Here is a 12,465-nt window from a genome sequence, read left to right on the forward strand (position 1 = left end):
ACATTCCAAACTGCAAATACTCAAAAACGTTTCATCTACTGTAGACAACAAAAATAGTTGAGGAATGCGTAAGATTTAAAGAAAGAGTTTGACAAAGGTGCCAGGAGTAGCAGTAAATCTGGATTGGGAGGTTTACCGAAGACAACAAAAGGAGGACCGATTATATCTAATTCTGGGCACAACACTTCAGAAAAATTGATAGTATTAGGAAGGATGCAGAAAATATATATGATAATAGTTTCATGGATGAGGGATTCCAAGAATGTGGATAGATTTAAAAGACTGGAGTTCTTCACCTTGGAGATTACTGGAGATTTAATAGGACTGTTAAAGTCATGATACGTTGGGATAAGGAAGAAAAAAAAGTGTTCCCATTGGTGGAGTGGTCAAGGGACCCAAGTACAGACGAACCTCGATTATCTGAACGAGATGGGCGAACATTATTTCGCTTGGATAACTGATTATTCGATTAATCGATTCAATGCCTGCCCTCTGGAGATCCGAGTTTGCTGAAATTTCCTTTTTCCTCGCTCTGCCTGCCTTGCTCCTTCTCTGTCTCAGGGTTTGTTTCTGAGCAGACACACACTTGTGTGTGAGGGACCTCCAGCATTGCTGAAGCCTCCCGTTCCTCCCTCCCCACCCCCCCACCATCAGTTCAATGGGATTGACAATAGACAATAGGTGCAGGAGTAGGCCATTCAGCCCTTCGAGCCTGCACCGCCATTCAATATGATCATGGCTGATCATTCCTAATCAGTATCCTCTTCCTGCCTTATCTCCATAACCCTTGATTCCACTATCTTTGAGAGCTCTATCCAACTCTTGCTTAGCACAGTGAGCACTTGCTAAGTCCGCTCCCCATTCAGGAGACTAGGCAGCAGTCTCCCCCCACACCCCAAAACCCCGTCTAATACCATCCCCCCTCCCTGCCCATGGGGTGGGGGCAGACTGGACTGGACACCAACAGCAAGACTACTTTTGCCTTTGGTTGGGGGGGGTGAGTCTCAAAGCAGCACACAGACACGCACGCAGCCCCACACACAATGTTTACTGCAACTTTCTGAGACCTTTGCCCTGTACAGGACAATGTTGGCGATATTATCTGGGGAAGAGGGGGTGGAGTTTAGGATACATCTCTGTGTGTAACTCCAGGGAAAGTATGGCAAGAGAGTGGGCAGGTGGTCAGTCATTTGGAGACAGTTCTGGGGCTCCCACTGATGTCCAGGACTGTTCTCGACAGCATTTCAGTAAGCCATCTTCATTTTTAATCATTGCAAACAAAAGACACGATCAGTGTTGGAAACACCTCTTTGATGGAATGTTTCTATAGGGACCTTGAGATCTTCTTCCGATAATCCGAAATTCGGACAACTGATACTCGGATAATCAAGGTTCCTCTCTGCATCAAAGTGAGTGACAAAAGAAGCAAAGGGGACTTTGAAAAATATTTTCATGAATTTAGTGTTTAGAATCTGTAAGGAACTGCTGGGGACTAAGGTGGAGCAGGTTCAGTTATGCTCTCTGCAGGTTATTATCTGAATAGATATAATTGTAGTGCTTGAGGAAAAGGTACAGGAGTGGGGTTAGGGGAGTTAGCATATAAATTAAGGGCTGAATTCTTTCCATATGTGCTGTAAACATCCCTATAGATGCTATAATATAGAAACAACTAAAAATGACAGGAATTCTCAAAAAAACTTCACAAAATTAAAAAATTATGAGATTTGACTATTAAATAATCTTGCACATGTATGATAAGTAACATGCTAAACTCATCAGAATCTCATAAGAAAAAAATCACAATACTATTAAATTTGCATATGATTAATGTAATTTTTCTGGATAATACAGGCCAAAAGTTTAAATCAGAATTGTCTCCCTTGGATCTAAGATTAAAATTCCAAGAAATGTTAGCAAGTGAAACAATTACAAATAAAGAGATAACATTTCATAATGAGTACTTCGTAGATAGGCGGGTGAAGGAAGATAGACCTGAAATCAATCTTTGTCAATGTTATAAGCTTTATTTACAGAAATAAATAAAAATGTTGACCCCTTAAGTTAGCTAGCACAGCTTCAGTCTGCTCCTAATTAAAGGTATGAAGATTATTCCTCAGTGCCCAGCACCTACACACAATTAAATGTGTTATTAATACAAAGCAGCTAAACTGAGTTTTGGAATTTTAAATTTCAATTACGTTAAGCTTCAAAGCTTTACGTGAATATTCATTGTGGTTAGTGTTACTTGAATAAAAATGTTGCCAGAAGTTAGTTTCACCCATAAAACTGCTATATCCACAATCAAAATTACAAGGCTAATAATTTTCTGTACAACATAGCTCTTCAAATTGTGCTAATTTTCTTAGGTATGTCGGCATTAGTTGGAACATTTTAAGGTTATGTTTTAAATATTTATGAGTGAAGAAAATGACAGGTCAAAATATTCTTAAAAGTAGTTTTCAGTAATTTAGAACCAAATGGAGAACCAAATTCTTATTCAAGTGTCTATTCCTATTCTGTGATAAACACATTTTACCTCTAGCAATATAACTACCGGACTACCAGCGTTAAATTCAGTAAATGCTTTGCAATGCAAGTTAAACAATGAATTTGTTCTACTTCAGTCACAGATTCATGTGGTGTTCACATTTGCTATAATGCAAATGTATTTAGCAGAAACTTTTAACTGTAACATAACTGACAAAAAGTATACCCAATTTTCCATTGAGTCTAAAGTGGAAATTATCTTAATTTCATACATGGATTCAAAATTACTTACTTGCACCAGGAGTGTGCCAACCAATTTAAACCATTTAATTGATAATCTCGGAGTTCCAACACATCAGCACTTCCTATATAGCTTGGCTGCTTCTTTAGTGTGACAAACCTCGGCCTTTGCTTTAAAACCTGCATAAACAACAAAAATAAACACTAAACAGTGCTCCATGAAGCAGATTTGCTATATACCATCAATTGCTAGTTATGAACAGATACCAAAGGAGCAGTACTGAAAACAACTAAATAAGAGGCCTAACACATAAGGCAGATGAAGTCAGGCATGGTTGGGAACATGGGACTAAATATCATAGCGATTACAGAGACATGGCTCTGGGATGGACAGGACTGGCAGCTTAACGTTCCAGGGTAGAGATGCTATAGAAAGGATAGAAATGGACACAAGAGAGGAGGGGGACTGTCTTTTAGGATTATGGATAACATTATGGCTATACTGAGAAAGGATATTCCTGGGAATATGTCCAGAAGCATTATTTGGGTGGAACTGAGAAATAAGAAAGAGATGATCACCTTATTGGGATTATACCATAGAACCCCCATACCCCCAACTCCACCCCACAACAGTCTACAGGAAATTGAGAAACAAACTTGTAAGGAGATATCAGTCATCTGTAAGAATAATACGGTAGTTATAGTCAGGGAATTTAATTTTCCAAACACTATGGGAGTCCCAGTCTGTGTTAAGAACTTGGACGGAGAAGAATTTGTTAAGTGTGTACAAGAACATTTTCTGATTCAGTATGTAGATGTACCTACTAGAGAAGGTACAAAACTTGACCTTTTCGTGGGAAATAAGGCAGAGCAAGTAACTGAGGTGTCAGTGCGGGAGCACTTTCGAAAAGGATAGTGACGGAAATGGATAGACTGGATAGAAAAGTTAAAATTTTAAAGTTTAATTTTTAATTTGAATTTTAAAAGAAATAAGTTGATTAGGGATAGTCAACACAGTTTTGTGAAGGGTAGGTTGTGACTCACAAAGGTTTGTGTTGAGTTCTTTGAGAAGGCAACTAAAAAGGTGGATGAGGGTAAAGCAGTTGATGCGGTGTATATGGTTTTCAGTAAGGCATTTGATAAGGTTCCCCATGGTAGGCTATCACACAAAATACAGAGGCATGGGATTGAAGGAGGTTTAGCGGTTTGGATCAGACATTTGCTAACTGAAGGCGACAGAATGGTGGTTGATGGGAAACGTTCATTCTGGAGTTCAGTTACTAGTGGATATGTGCTAGGTCCATTGCTGTTTGTCATTTTTATAAATGACCTGGATGAGTGCGTAGAAGGATGGGTAGTAAATTTGTGGATGACACTCAAGTCAGTGGAGTTGTGGACAGTGCTGAAGGATGTTGCAGGTTACAGAGGGACATGAATAAGCTGCTGCGCTGGAAAATAGAGTTTAATGTGGAAAAGGAGCAACAGGAATAAAGACTACTGGGCTAATGGTAAGATTCTTGGTAGTGTAGATGAGCAGAGAGACCTCTGTGTCCATGTACATAGATCCCTGAAAGTCGCCACCCAGGTTGATAGGGTTGTTAAGAAGGCATACGATGTGTTAGCATTTAATGGTGGAGGGACTGAGTTTCAGAATCACGAGGTCATGTTGCAGATGTACAAAACTCTGGCACGGCCGCTCTGCGTACAATTCTGGTCACTGCATTATAGGAAGGATGTGGAAGCTTTGGAAAGGGTTCAGAGGCAACTTACTGGGATGTTGCCTGTATGGTGGGAAGGTCCTATGAGGAAAGGCTGAGGGACTGGAGGTTGTTTTCATCTGAGAGACGGTTGAGAGGTGACTTAATTGAGACATATAAGATAATCAGAGGGTTATATAAGGTGGACAGAGAGAGCCTTTTTCCTCTGTTGGTGATGGTTCACACAAGGGGACATAGCGTAAAATTGAAGGGTGTTAGATATAGGACAGATATCAGAGGTAGTTTCTTTACTCAAAGTAGACTCACCAACTTTCAGGGCATTTAAATGGCCATTGGATAAATGCTTGGTTGGAAATGGAATAGTGTGGGTTAGATAGGCTTCAGATTGGTCCCACAGGTTGGCACAACATTGAGGGTCACAGGGCCTGTACTGCGCTGTAATGTTGTGAATGAATTGGACGAAGGCCAATTTTGATGGTATTAGGCAAGTAGTTTCAAAAGTTGACTGGGGGCAGACACTTGCAGGTATAGAGAGAACTGGAAGATGGGAAGCCTTCAAAAATGCGATAACATGAGTTCAGGGACAGTATGTTCCTGTTAGGGTGAAGGGCAAGAATTGTAAGGTGTAGGGAATGTTGGAGGACAAAAGAAATTGAGGTTTTGGTCAAGAATAAGAAGCAAGCATATGTCGGGTATAGGCAGTAGAATCCCTAGAAAAGTGTAAAGGCAGTAGGAGTATACCCAAGAGGGAAATCAGGAGGGCAAAAAGATAGCTTTGGCAATTAGGGTCAAGGAGAATCCAAAGGGATTTTATAAATATATTAAAGACAAAAGAGTAACCAGGGACAGAATAGGGGGTCTGAAAAATATACAATGCCATCTATATGTGAAACCGCAGGAGATGAGGGAGATACTAAATGAATTATTTTGCATCGTGTTTACTATGGAGAAAGACATGGAAGATAAAGTGCATGTGGAAATAAATCAGCAACATATTGAAAAATCTCCATACAGGGAACCTCGATTATCCAAACATGATGGGCGGGCATTATTTCGTTCGGATAATTGATTATTCGGTTAAACGATGGAAGGAAGGCCTTACAAGGAAAGGCTGAGGGAACTAAGGCTGCTTTCGTTGGAGTGAAGGTTGGGAGGTGACTTAATAGAGACGTATAAGATAATAAGAGGGTTAGATAAGGTGGACAGTGAGAGCCTTTTTCCTCAGATGATGAAGGCTAACAGGAGGGGACATAGCTTTAAGTTGAAGGGTAGTAGATTTCGGACAGATATCAGGGATAGTTTCTTTACACAGAGTGGTAGGAGCGTGGAATGGCCTACATGCACATTTGTAGACTCGCCATCATTAGGGGCATTTAAATAGGCAAGGCCCCGCCCCCAAACCCCGTGCAACAACACCCCAACCCCCGTGCAACACCGCCTCCCTCCAACCCCTGTGCAACACCACCCTCCCGCCTCCAATACCGCCCCCTCTAACCCCTAACCCTGTGCAACACCAGCCCCCGCCCCTAACCCGGTTCAACACCACAACCCCGCCCGCCACCCAACCCCATATACACTTGTCCCCTCTCTGGGGCAGTTGGACTGGACACCAACAATAAGACTGCTGCAGGTACCTTTGTGGGATTAGTCTTCAAACAGCACACGTGCACACAGCCACAGCCCCACACACATTTTACCGCAAATGTTTTATTGACAGGTTCCACCTCTGCCCTGTACAGGACAATGTTGGAGATATTACGGGGGGGAAGGGGGATTTAGGGTACACTCCTGTTAGAACTCCAGGGAAAGTGTGTGGAGAGAGAGGGCGGGCAATCAGTCATTTGGAGACAGTGCCTGTTTATTCGCTGTAAACAAAAGATGTGATGACTGTTGGAAACACATCTTTGATGTAATGTTTCCATCGGGAACTGGAGATGTCCTTCGGATAATATGATTTTAGGATAATTGGTATTCAGATAATCGAGGTTCCTCTGTATTACATAGATGGTAGTGCTGGACAGCTGAAAACGCATCAAGGTGGATAAATTCCCTGGACCTGATCAGATATAACCCCAGAACTCTGTGGGAAGCTAGGGAAGTGATTGCTGGGTCCTTTGCTGAGATATTTGCATCATTGACAGTCACAGGTGAGGTGCCAGACGATTGGAGGTTGGCTAACATGGTACCACTACTTAAGAAAGGTGGTAAGAAAAAAACCAAGGAACTATAGACCAGTGAGCCTTGACATCGATGATGGGCAAGTTGTTGGAGGGTGTCCTGAGGGGCAGGATTTACGTGTGTTTGGAAAGACAACGACTGATTAGGGACAGTCAACATGGTTGTGTGTCTGGCAAATCATGTCTCATGAACATGATTGAGTTTTTGAAGTAGTAACAAAGAGGATTGATATGGGCAGAGCAGTGGATGTGATCTATATGGACTTCAATAAGGCGTTCAACAAGGTTCCTCATAGGAAACTGGTTAGCAAGGTTAGATCTCACAGAATACAGGGAGAACTGGCCATTTGGAGACAGAATTGGCTCGAAGGTAGGAGACAGAGGGTGGTAGTAGAGGGGCACTTTTCAGACTGGAGACCTATGACCAGCAGGGTGCCACAAAGATCGGCGCTGGGTGCACTGCTTTTCATCATTTATATAAATGATTTGGACGTGAATATGGGAGGTATAGTTAGTAGGTTTGCAGATGACACAATTGGAAGCATGGTGGACAGGAAAAAAGGTAACTTCAGAGTGCAACAGGATCATGATCAGATGGACCGAGGAGTGGCAGATGGAGTTTAATCTAGATAAATGTGAGGTGCTGCATTTTGAAAAGGCAAATCAGGGTAGGACTTATACAAATAATGGTAAAATCCTGGAGGTTGTTGTTGAACAAAGAGGTTGTGGAGTGTAGGTTCATAGTTACTTGCAAATGGAGGCATAGACAGACAGGATAGTGAAGGCAGCATTTGGCATGCTTGACTTTATTGGCCAATGCAATCAGTTTAGGAGTTGGGAGGTCATGTTGGGGCTGTACAGGATATTGGTTTGGCCATGGAATCAGTATTCAATTCTGGTCTCCCTCCTATTGGAAGGATGTTGTGAAACTTGAAAGGCTTCAGAAAAGATCTACAAAGATATTGCCAGGGTTGAAGGATATGAACTATTGGCAAAGGCTGAATAGGCTGGGGCTATTTTCCCAGGAACGTCGGAGGCTAAGGATGACCTATGGAAGTTTATAAAATTATGAGAGGCATAGATAAGTTGAATAGTCATGGTCTTTTCCCTGGGATGGAGACCAAAACTAGAGGGCATAGGTTTATGGTGAGAGCGGAAAGATATAAAAGGGACCTAAGGGGCAACGTTTTCATACAAAGGGTGCTGCATGTTCGCAATGAGCTGCCAGAGGTGGCGGAGGAGGCTGGTACAGTTACGAGATTTAAAAGGGATCTTCGAATGGGTATATGAATAGGAAAGGTTTAGAGGGATATGGGCCAAATGCTGGCAAATGTGACTAGATTAATTTAGGATATCTGGTTGGCCTGGACAAGTTGGACCAAAGGGTCTGTTTCCATGCTGTACAGATCAATGACTCTGTATCTGTAAAAGGTTATAATGAACAGAATAGCCTCCTTTATGCTATTTGTATACAGATGTTTAGAGAGCTTCTAGGTCCCAAATTGCTCCCGGAAAAAATGCATATTTGGAGCTCTTCAAACATCTGACAATAGAAATGTCATTTCCACCTAAATGGGTAAAATAATGGGGCAATTTTTCATTGCATAGGTGAATTTTTAGCCCAAAGTGGTTTTCTGATATCAGAATGCTTTGCATTAAATTCACAAATCAAAATCACCAACAGCCCTGCTTTAGCTGAAAAAAAAAGAAAATTTAAGACTCAAAAGCTGTTGGAATCATTGGTATATTAAGTTACAAACTACCAATTAAAGGGCCACTCTGGAAATCAGAGAAACCAACTAAACACAATTTCCAAATATATTTCATTTAAAGAAATACACATATACACATGGATAATGAATAGATTACAGGAACGTGTAACACAGGTAAGAAAGTAATCATGGGTGATTTCAATTTGCAAACACTGTAAACTAAATGGACACCAATTATAAAGGATGAGTTTCTGCAATGTGTTAGGATTAGTTTTCTGGAGCAGTTTAAGAACCACTGTAGGACAAGCTATTATAGACATTGTGGTATGTAATAATAAAGAGATAATGAATAACATTGTTGTAAGGAATGGGTGACCATAATGTTTGTAAATGAAGTCGTTCAATTTCCAGCCAGGGTGTTAAAGTCAAGCAAAGGAAATAATTAAAGATGGGTATATACACTGACTTGGATTAAGAAAATACATTAAAAGCTTTGATGGTACATAGGCAAGGGATCATCTTTAAAGAATTATTATAAAGAAGACAAAATACTTTGGATGTTGGAAATGTTTAAATAAACACAGGACACTGGAGAAACCCAGATGTTTAATCTGAAGCCAGGTGACTTAATAAGGTCCAGAGTCAACCGTATAACCACTGTGCGGCTACCTTCGGTGGGTCTGTCCTGCCAGTGGGTTCCACAGATGGTGATGGTGGTGTCTGGGACATTTTCTGTAAGGTATGAATCCAAATGTCTGACTATGTGAGGCTGTTGCTCGACTAGGCGGTGAGACAGCTCTCCCAATTTTGGCAGAAGCACCCTTATGTTAGTAAGGAGGACTTTACAGAGTCAACAAGACCATTTCTGCCATTGAGTTTTCTGGTGCCCAGGGCAATGATTTCTTTATTGAGGCTCCATAGCAATGATATAACTGAGTGGCTTCCTTGGCCATTTCAGAGGTCAGTTGAGAGACAACCACATTGCTATGGGTTTGGAGTCACATTTGGGCTAGATGAGGAGAAGACGGCAGATGTCCTTCTCTGAAGGACACTGGTGAGCAACATGGAGTATCCTGACTATCAACAAAGGTTTTGGATAGTTTATATCGAATTCAAATTGCACCATCTGACGTGGCGGGTTTCGAACCCAGGCTCACCAGCACATTAGCTCAGTTTCTGGATTAATAGCCTAACATTAATATGACTAGGCCATCGCCTCCCCCAGATTAAATCAGGTAGCTTTGTCAAAATAGTTTTACTTGTACCAATGTAAATATTTAAATTTAAGTACCTTGCACTCCTTCATGGGGATGCATCTGGATTGATTTCGGTTTGTATATGCATCGATGTGTGACTGAAACTTTCTGGATATAAGAGCACCATCCTCCCAGCTACACTCAGAGTATGAAAGGCCTTGCCATTTGCACAGGTAGTCTGGATGCCCTGAAGCAGATTTCTGGTTCGAATGTGCTGAAAGCAAATTCGTGATTTAAAATGAAGACTTTCTTGATACAATGACAACATTACACAAATCTCAGAAGACTCACTCTTCATATTTGTTTTTATCCATAGATTTCAGAATTAAAGACTTTTACAAAGTACTGCACAAATTAGAACTACAAAAAAAAAAGTCAACTCTACTGCAACAGTCCACACTGGCATTTATCCTCTATGTGAGTAGTCCTAATCTAAGTGACTTTACAGCAATATTTTCCTTATAATCCCTTTCCTTCAACCATCTAACCAAATTATTTTTATATTTTAATATAGTTTCTGCTTCAATCAGCTCCCTCCCCTCAAAAACGTTCTCCTTATTCAACAAAAATGTTCCTACAGCATTTTGTCCTTAATAGTTTACATTTGAATTTAAATCTGTCCAGTACCTCAACATTGGAAAATAGAACCTGCTCTACCAAATCATTTCATAATCACTTCTATCCTATCAAAGATACCACAACTTTTTCAAATTTTTCTTCATATTTGCATTTCTTTAGGGCAGGCAGAATGAGTGAATCTACACCATATCTTAGCTGTTGCCTCAAAATTCTTCCCATAGCGTGAATCACAAAACTGAATAAAATTTTCAGTTAGTGATTTTTTAAAAAAATTTGAAGTTGCAACACTTTTAAAACAGGACATTTTTCTCCATGTTAGACTGCAGAACGGCTAACTTTCCATTGAAACACAACTTCCATTCCATAGGCAGCAGCTCCTGTAGAAGCACATACTCAATGCACGGGCTCCACTTCGCAATAGTGCCAAGGATCTTTTATATCCACCTGTAAAGGCAGCCAGGGCTTTAGTCTAATGCCTCATCTAAAAGATTAGCAGCTCATTCACAGCACTGCATCAGAGTATCAGCCTTGCCTTTTGTGCTCAGGTCCTGGAATGTGATTTAAAACAGGAACCTTGCAAATCAACAGCAGGAATGTAGCCAACTGAGCTTTCATCGTCAAAACTTACATTTATCCCATTATAAGGAACACGTCATCCAAGCTCAAACTTTTATAATTAGATCATTTTTAACTCTATGGAATGGTGTTCAGACCCTCCAATTAGATTTATTCAAATAAAGTTCTGGTTTTAATTAACCTTTTGCTAGTTCTCTGGCATGTCAAGTGACTCTTGATCATATTACTCTCCACTGGCTACATTCAGCTCAGGAGGTCTCAAGTTTCAGTCCTAATCATGTAGGTATACTTTCTATTAAATTATGGTCATAGGTATCTTGTGTTAATTGTCTTTGCCACTCATGATTTCATTTGTGTTTTAAATTTGTGGCTATGACATTTCAAAGATCTTTTATGAGGGTGTAACAAAATATGGGTCATGTTCCATGCCTCTACCAACCTAAATCCACCTGACAACAAATCAGCATTCTCCTCTCACACAGCAAAAACTGTACTTTTCTTTTGACTTTGGTATTTGTTGCAAATTGCCCTGGTGAGTAGAAGATGAAAACTTTGACAAAACATATTTCCTCTTGAAATGGATTAACTATTCAACTGAAGTAGCAGGTACAGCTGATTATTAATAACTATGTTGAACAAATTATCACGTTTCAATAACTGCCTTAGCTTAATAAGCACACATATTTCAAGGGTTTATGCCAAAGAAATTCTCCCTCCAACATCTGTTCTATAACATGACTGCGCAAGTGTCTTTAGACCTCAAGACTAGAATAAACATTTGTTTCTTAAAGAAGGGCTTTATGAAAATAATCAGCAAAAGACACATAATAAATCTGATTACAAGAATGAAGAAAATCTAACTTTCATAGGTGGCATCACTAAAAAAAGCATTAATGAGATGAAAAATGGGCAACATACACAAGTCAAAGGAAACATGAAAACACTTGGGGGTGATTTACTAAGCAAAGTCACAGGGAGCAAGAGCACAATACAATAGCAATTGATTCAACTACAAATGAAAACTTAACAAGCTTGAATAGATAAAGAATCAATAAAAGGTCATTTTATCTTAAATTACATTAAAATAGACCACTTATGATCATATCATTGTAATTTTACATGGATTTCTTGCCAAAGACATGACCAGATGTTGCAAGCCTATTTAGTATTAAGGATCATGAAATGATTTGTTATCCCCAAGCAGTATTTGGTTACCGCGAATCGCGAAACAATCTCAGTGGGCTTGTAAATAACTTGCTGAATTTCCTCTTACTTACAATTGTGGTGCTGAAAGCCAGCACACCAGAATTAGCCAAACCTCCAGTCAAACTGTTCTAATACAATTATGCCTCTGGTATTCGTCTATTAATGTACAAAATCAATAAGGCAGAATCTAATTATGCAACTTCAACCTCACCTACCTCCTCCTAGCCACCTACAAAATTATGGTACAGGACATCAAGAGGGCTATCAAGCAACACATAAACTCAAAAACTGCAGACACTCTGCTTGAGTTCCATCAGAACAATGCATCTCCAAACTGTAACAGGAGTCTTCATCCAGACATGGACACAATATCAATGGTGTAGAAAAATAACATTACCTCTTTGTATCACCATTACTTAGTTAAGCATGCCTTTAAAGATCGTAGTAAAACCAAAGTTAGTGGAGATCAAAATGAAAACACTTCCTTGGCTGGAATCACACCAGGAACAAAGAT

At 40.1% G+C, this 12,465-nt stretch overlaps 1 protein-coding gene across 2 annotated transcripts in view; it reads right to left on the minus strand.

The window, feature by feature from the left end:
- Nucleotides 1-12,465, minus strand: part of chd1 (chromodomain helicase DNA binding protein 1) — a 187,965-nt gene that overhangs the window by 68,283 nt on the left and 107,217 nt on the right. For both annotated transcript variants that reach the window (XM_072583580.1, XM_072583589.1), the window contains exons 10-11: nt 9,626-9,804; nt 2,780-2,907 (exon numbers count right to left, since the gene is read on the minus strand). In XM_072583580.1, the coding sequence (XP_072439681.1) occupies nt 2,780-2,907; nt 9,626-9,804 (307 nt within the window). The remainder of the gene's footprint in view (nt 1-2,779; nt 2,908-9,625; nt 9,805-12,465) is intronic.

This window comes from Chiloscyllium punctatum, chromosome 2, assembly GCF_047496795.1.
Source record: "Chiloscyllium punctatum isolate Juve2018m chromosome 2, sChiPun1.3, whole genome shotgun sequence".
Lineage (NCBI taxonomy): Eukaryota > Metazoa > Chordata > Chondrichthyes > Orectolobiformes > Hemiscylliidae > Chiloscyllium > Chiloscyllium punctatum.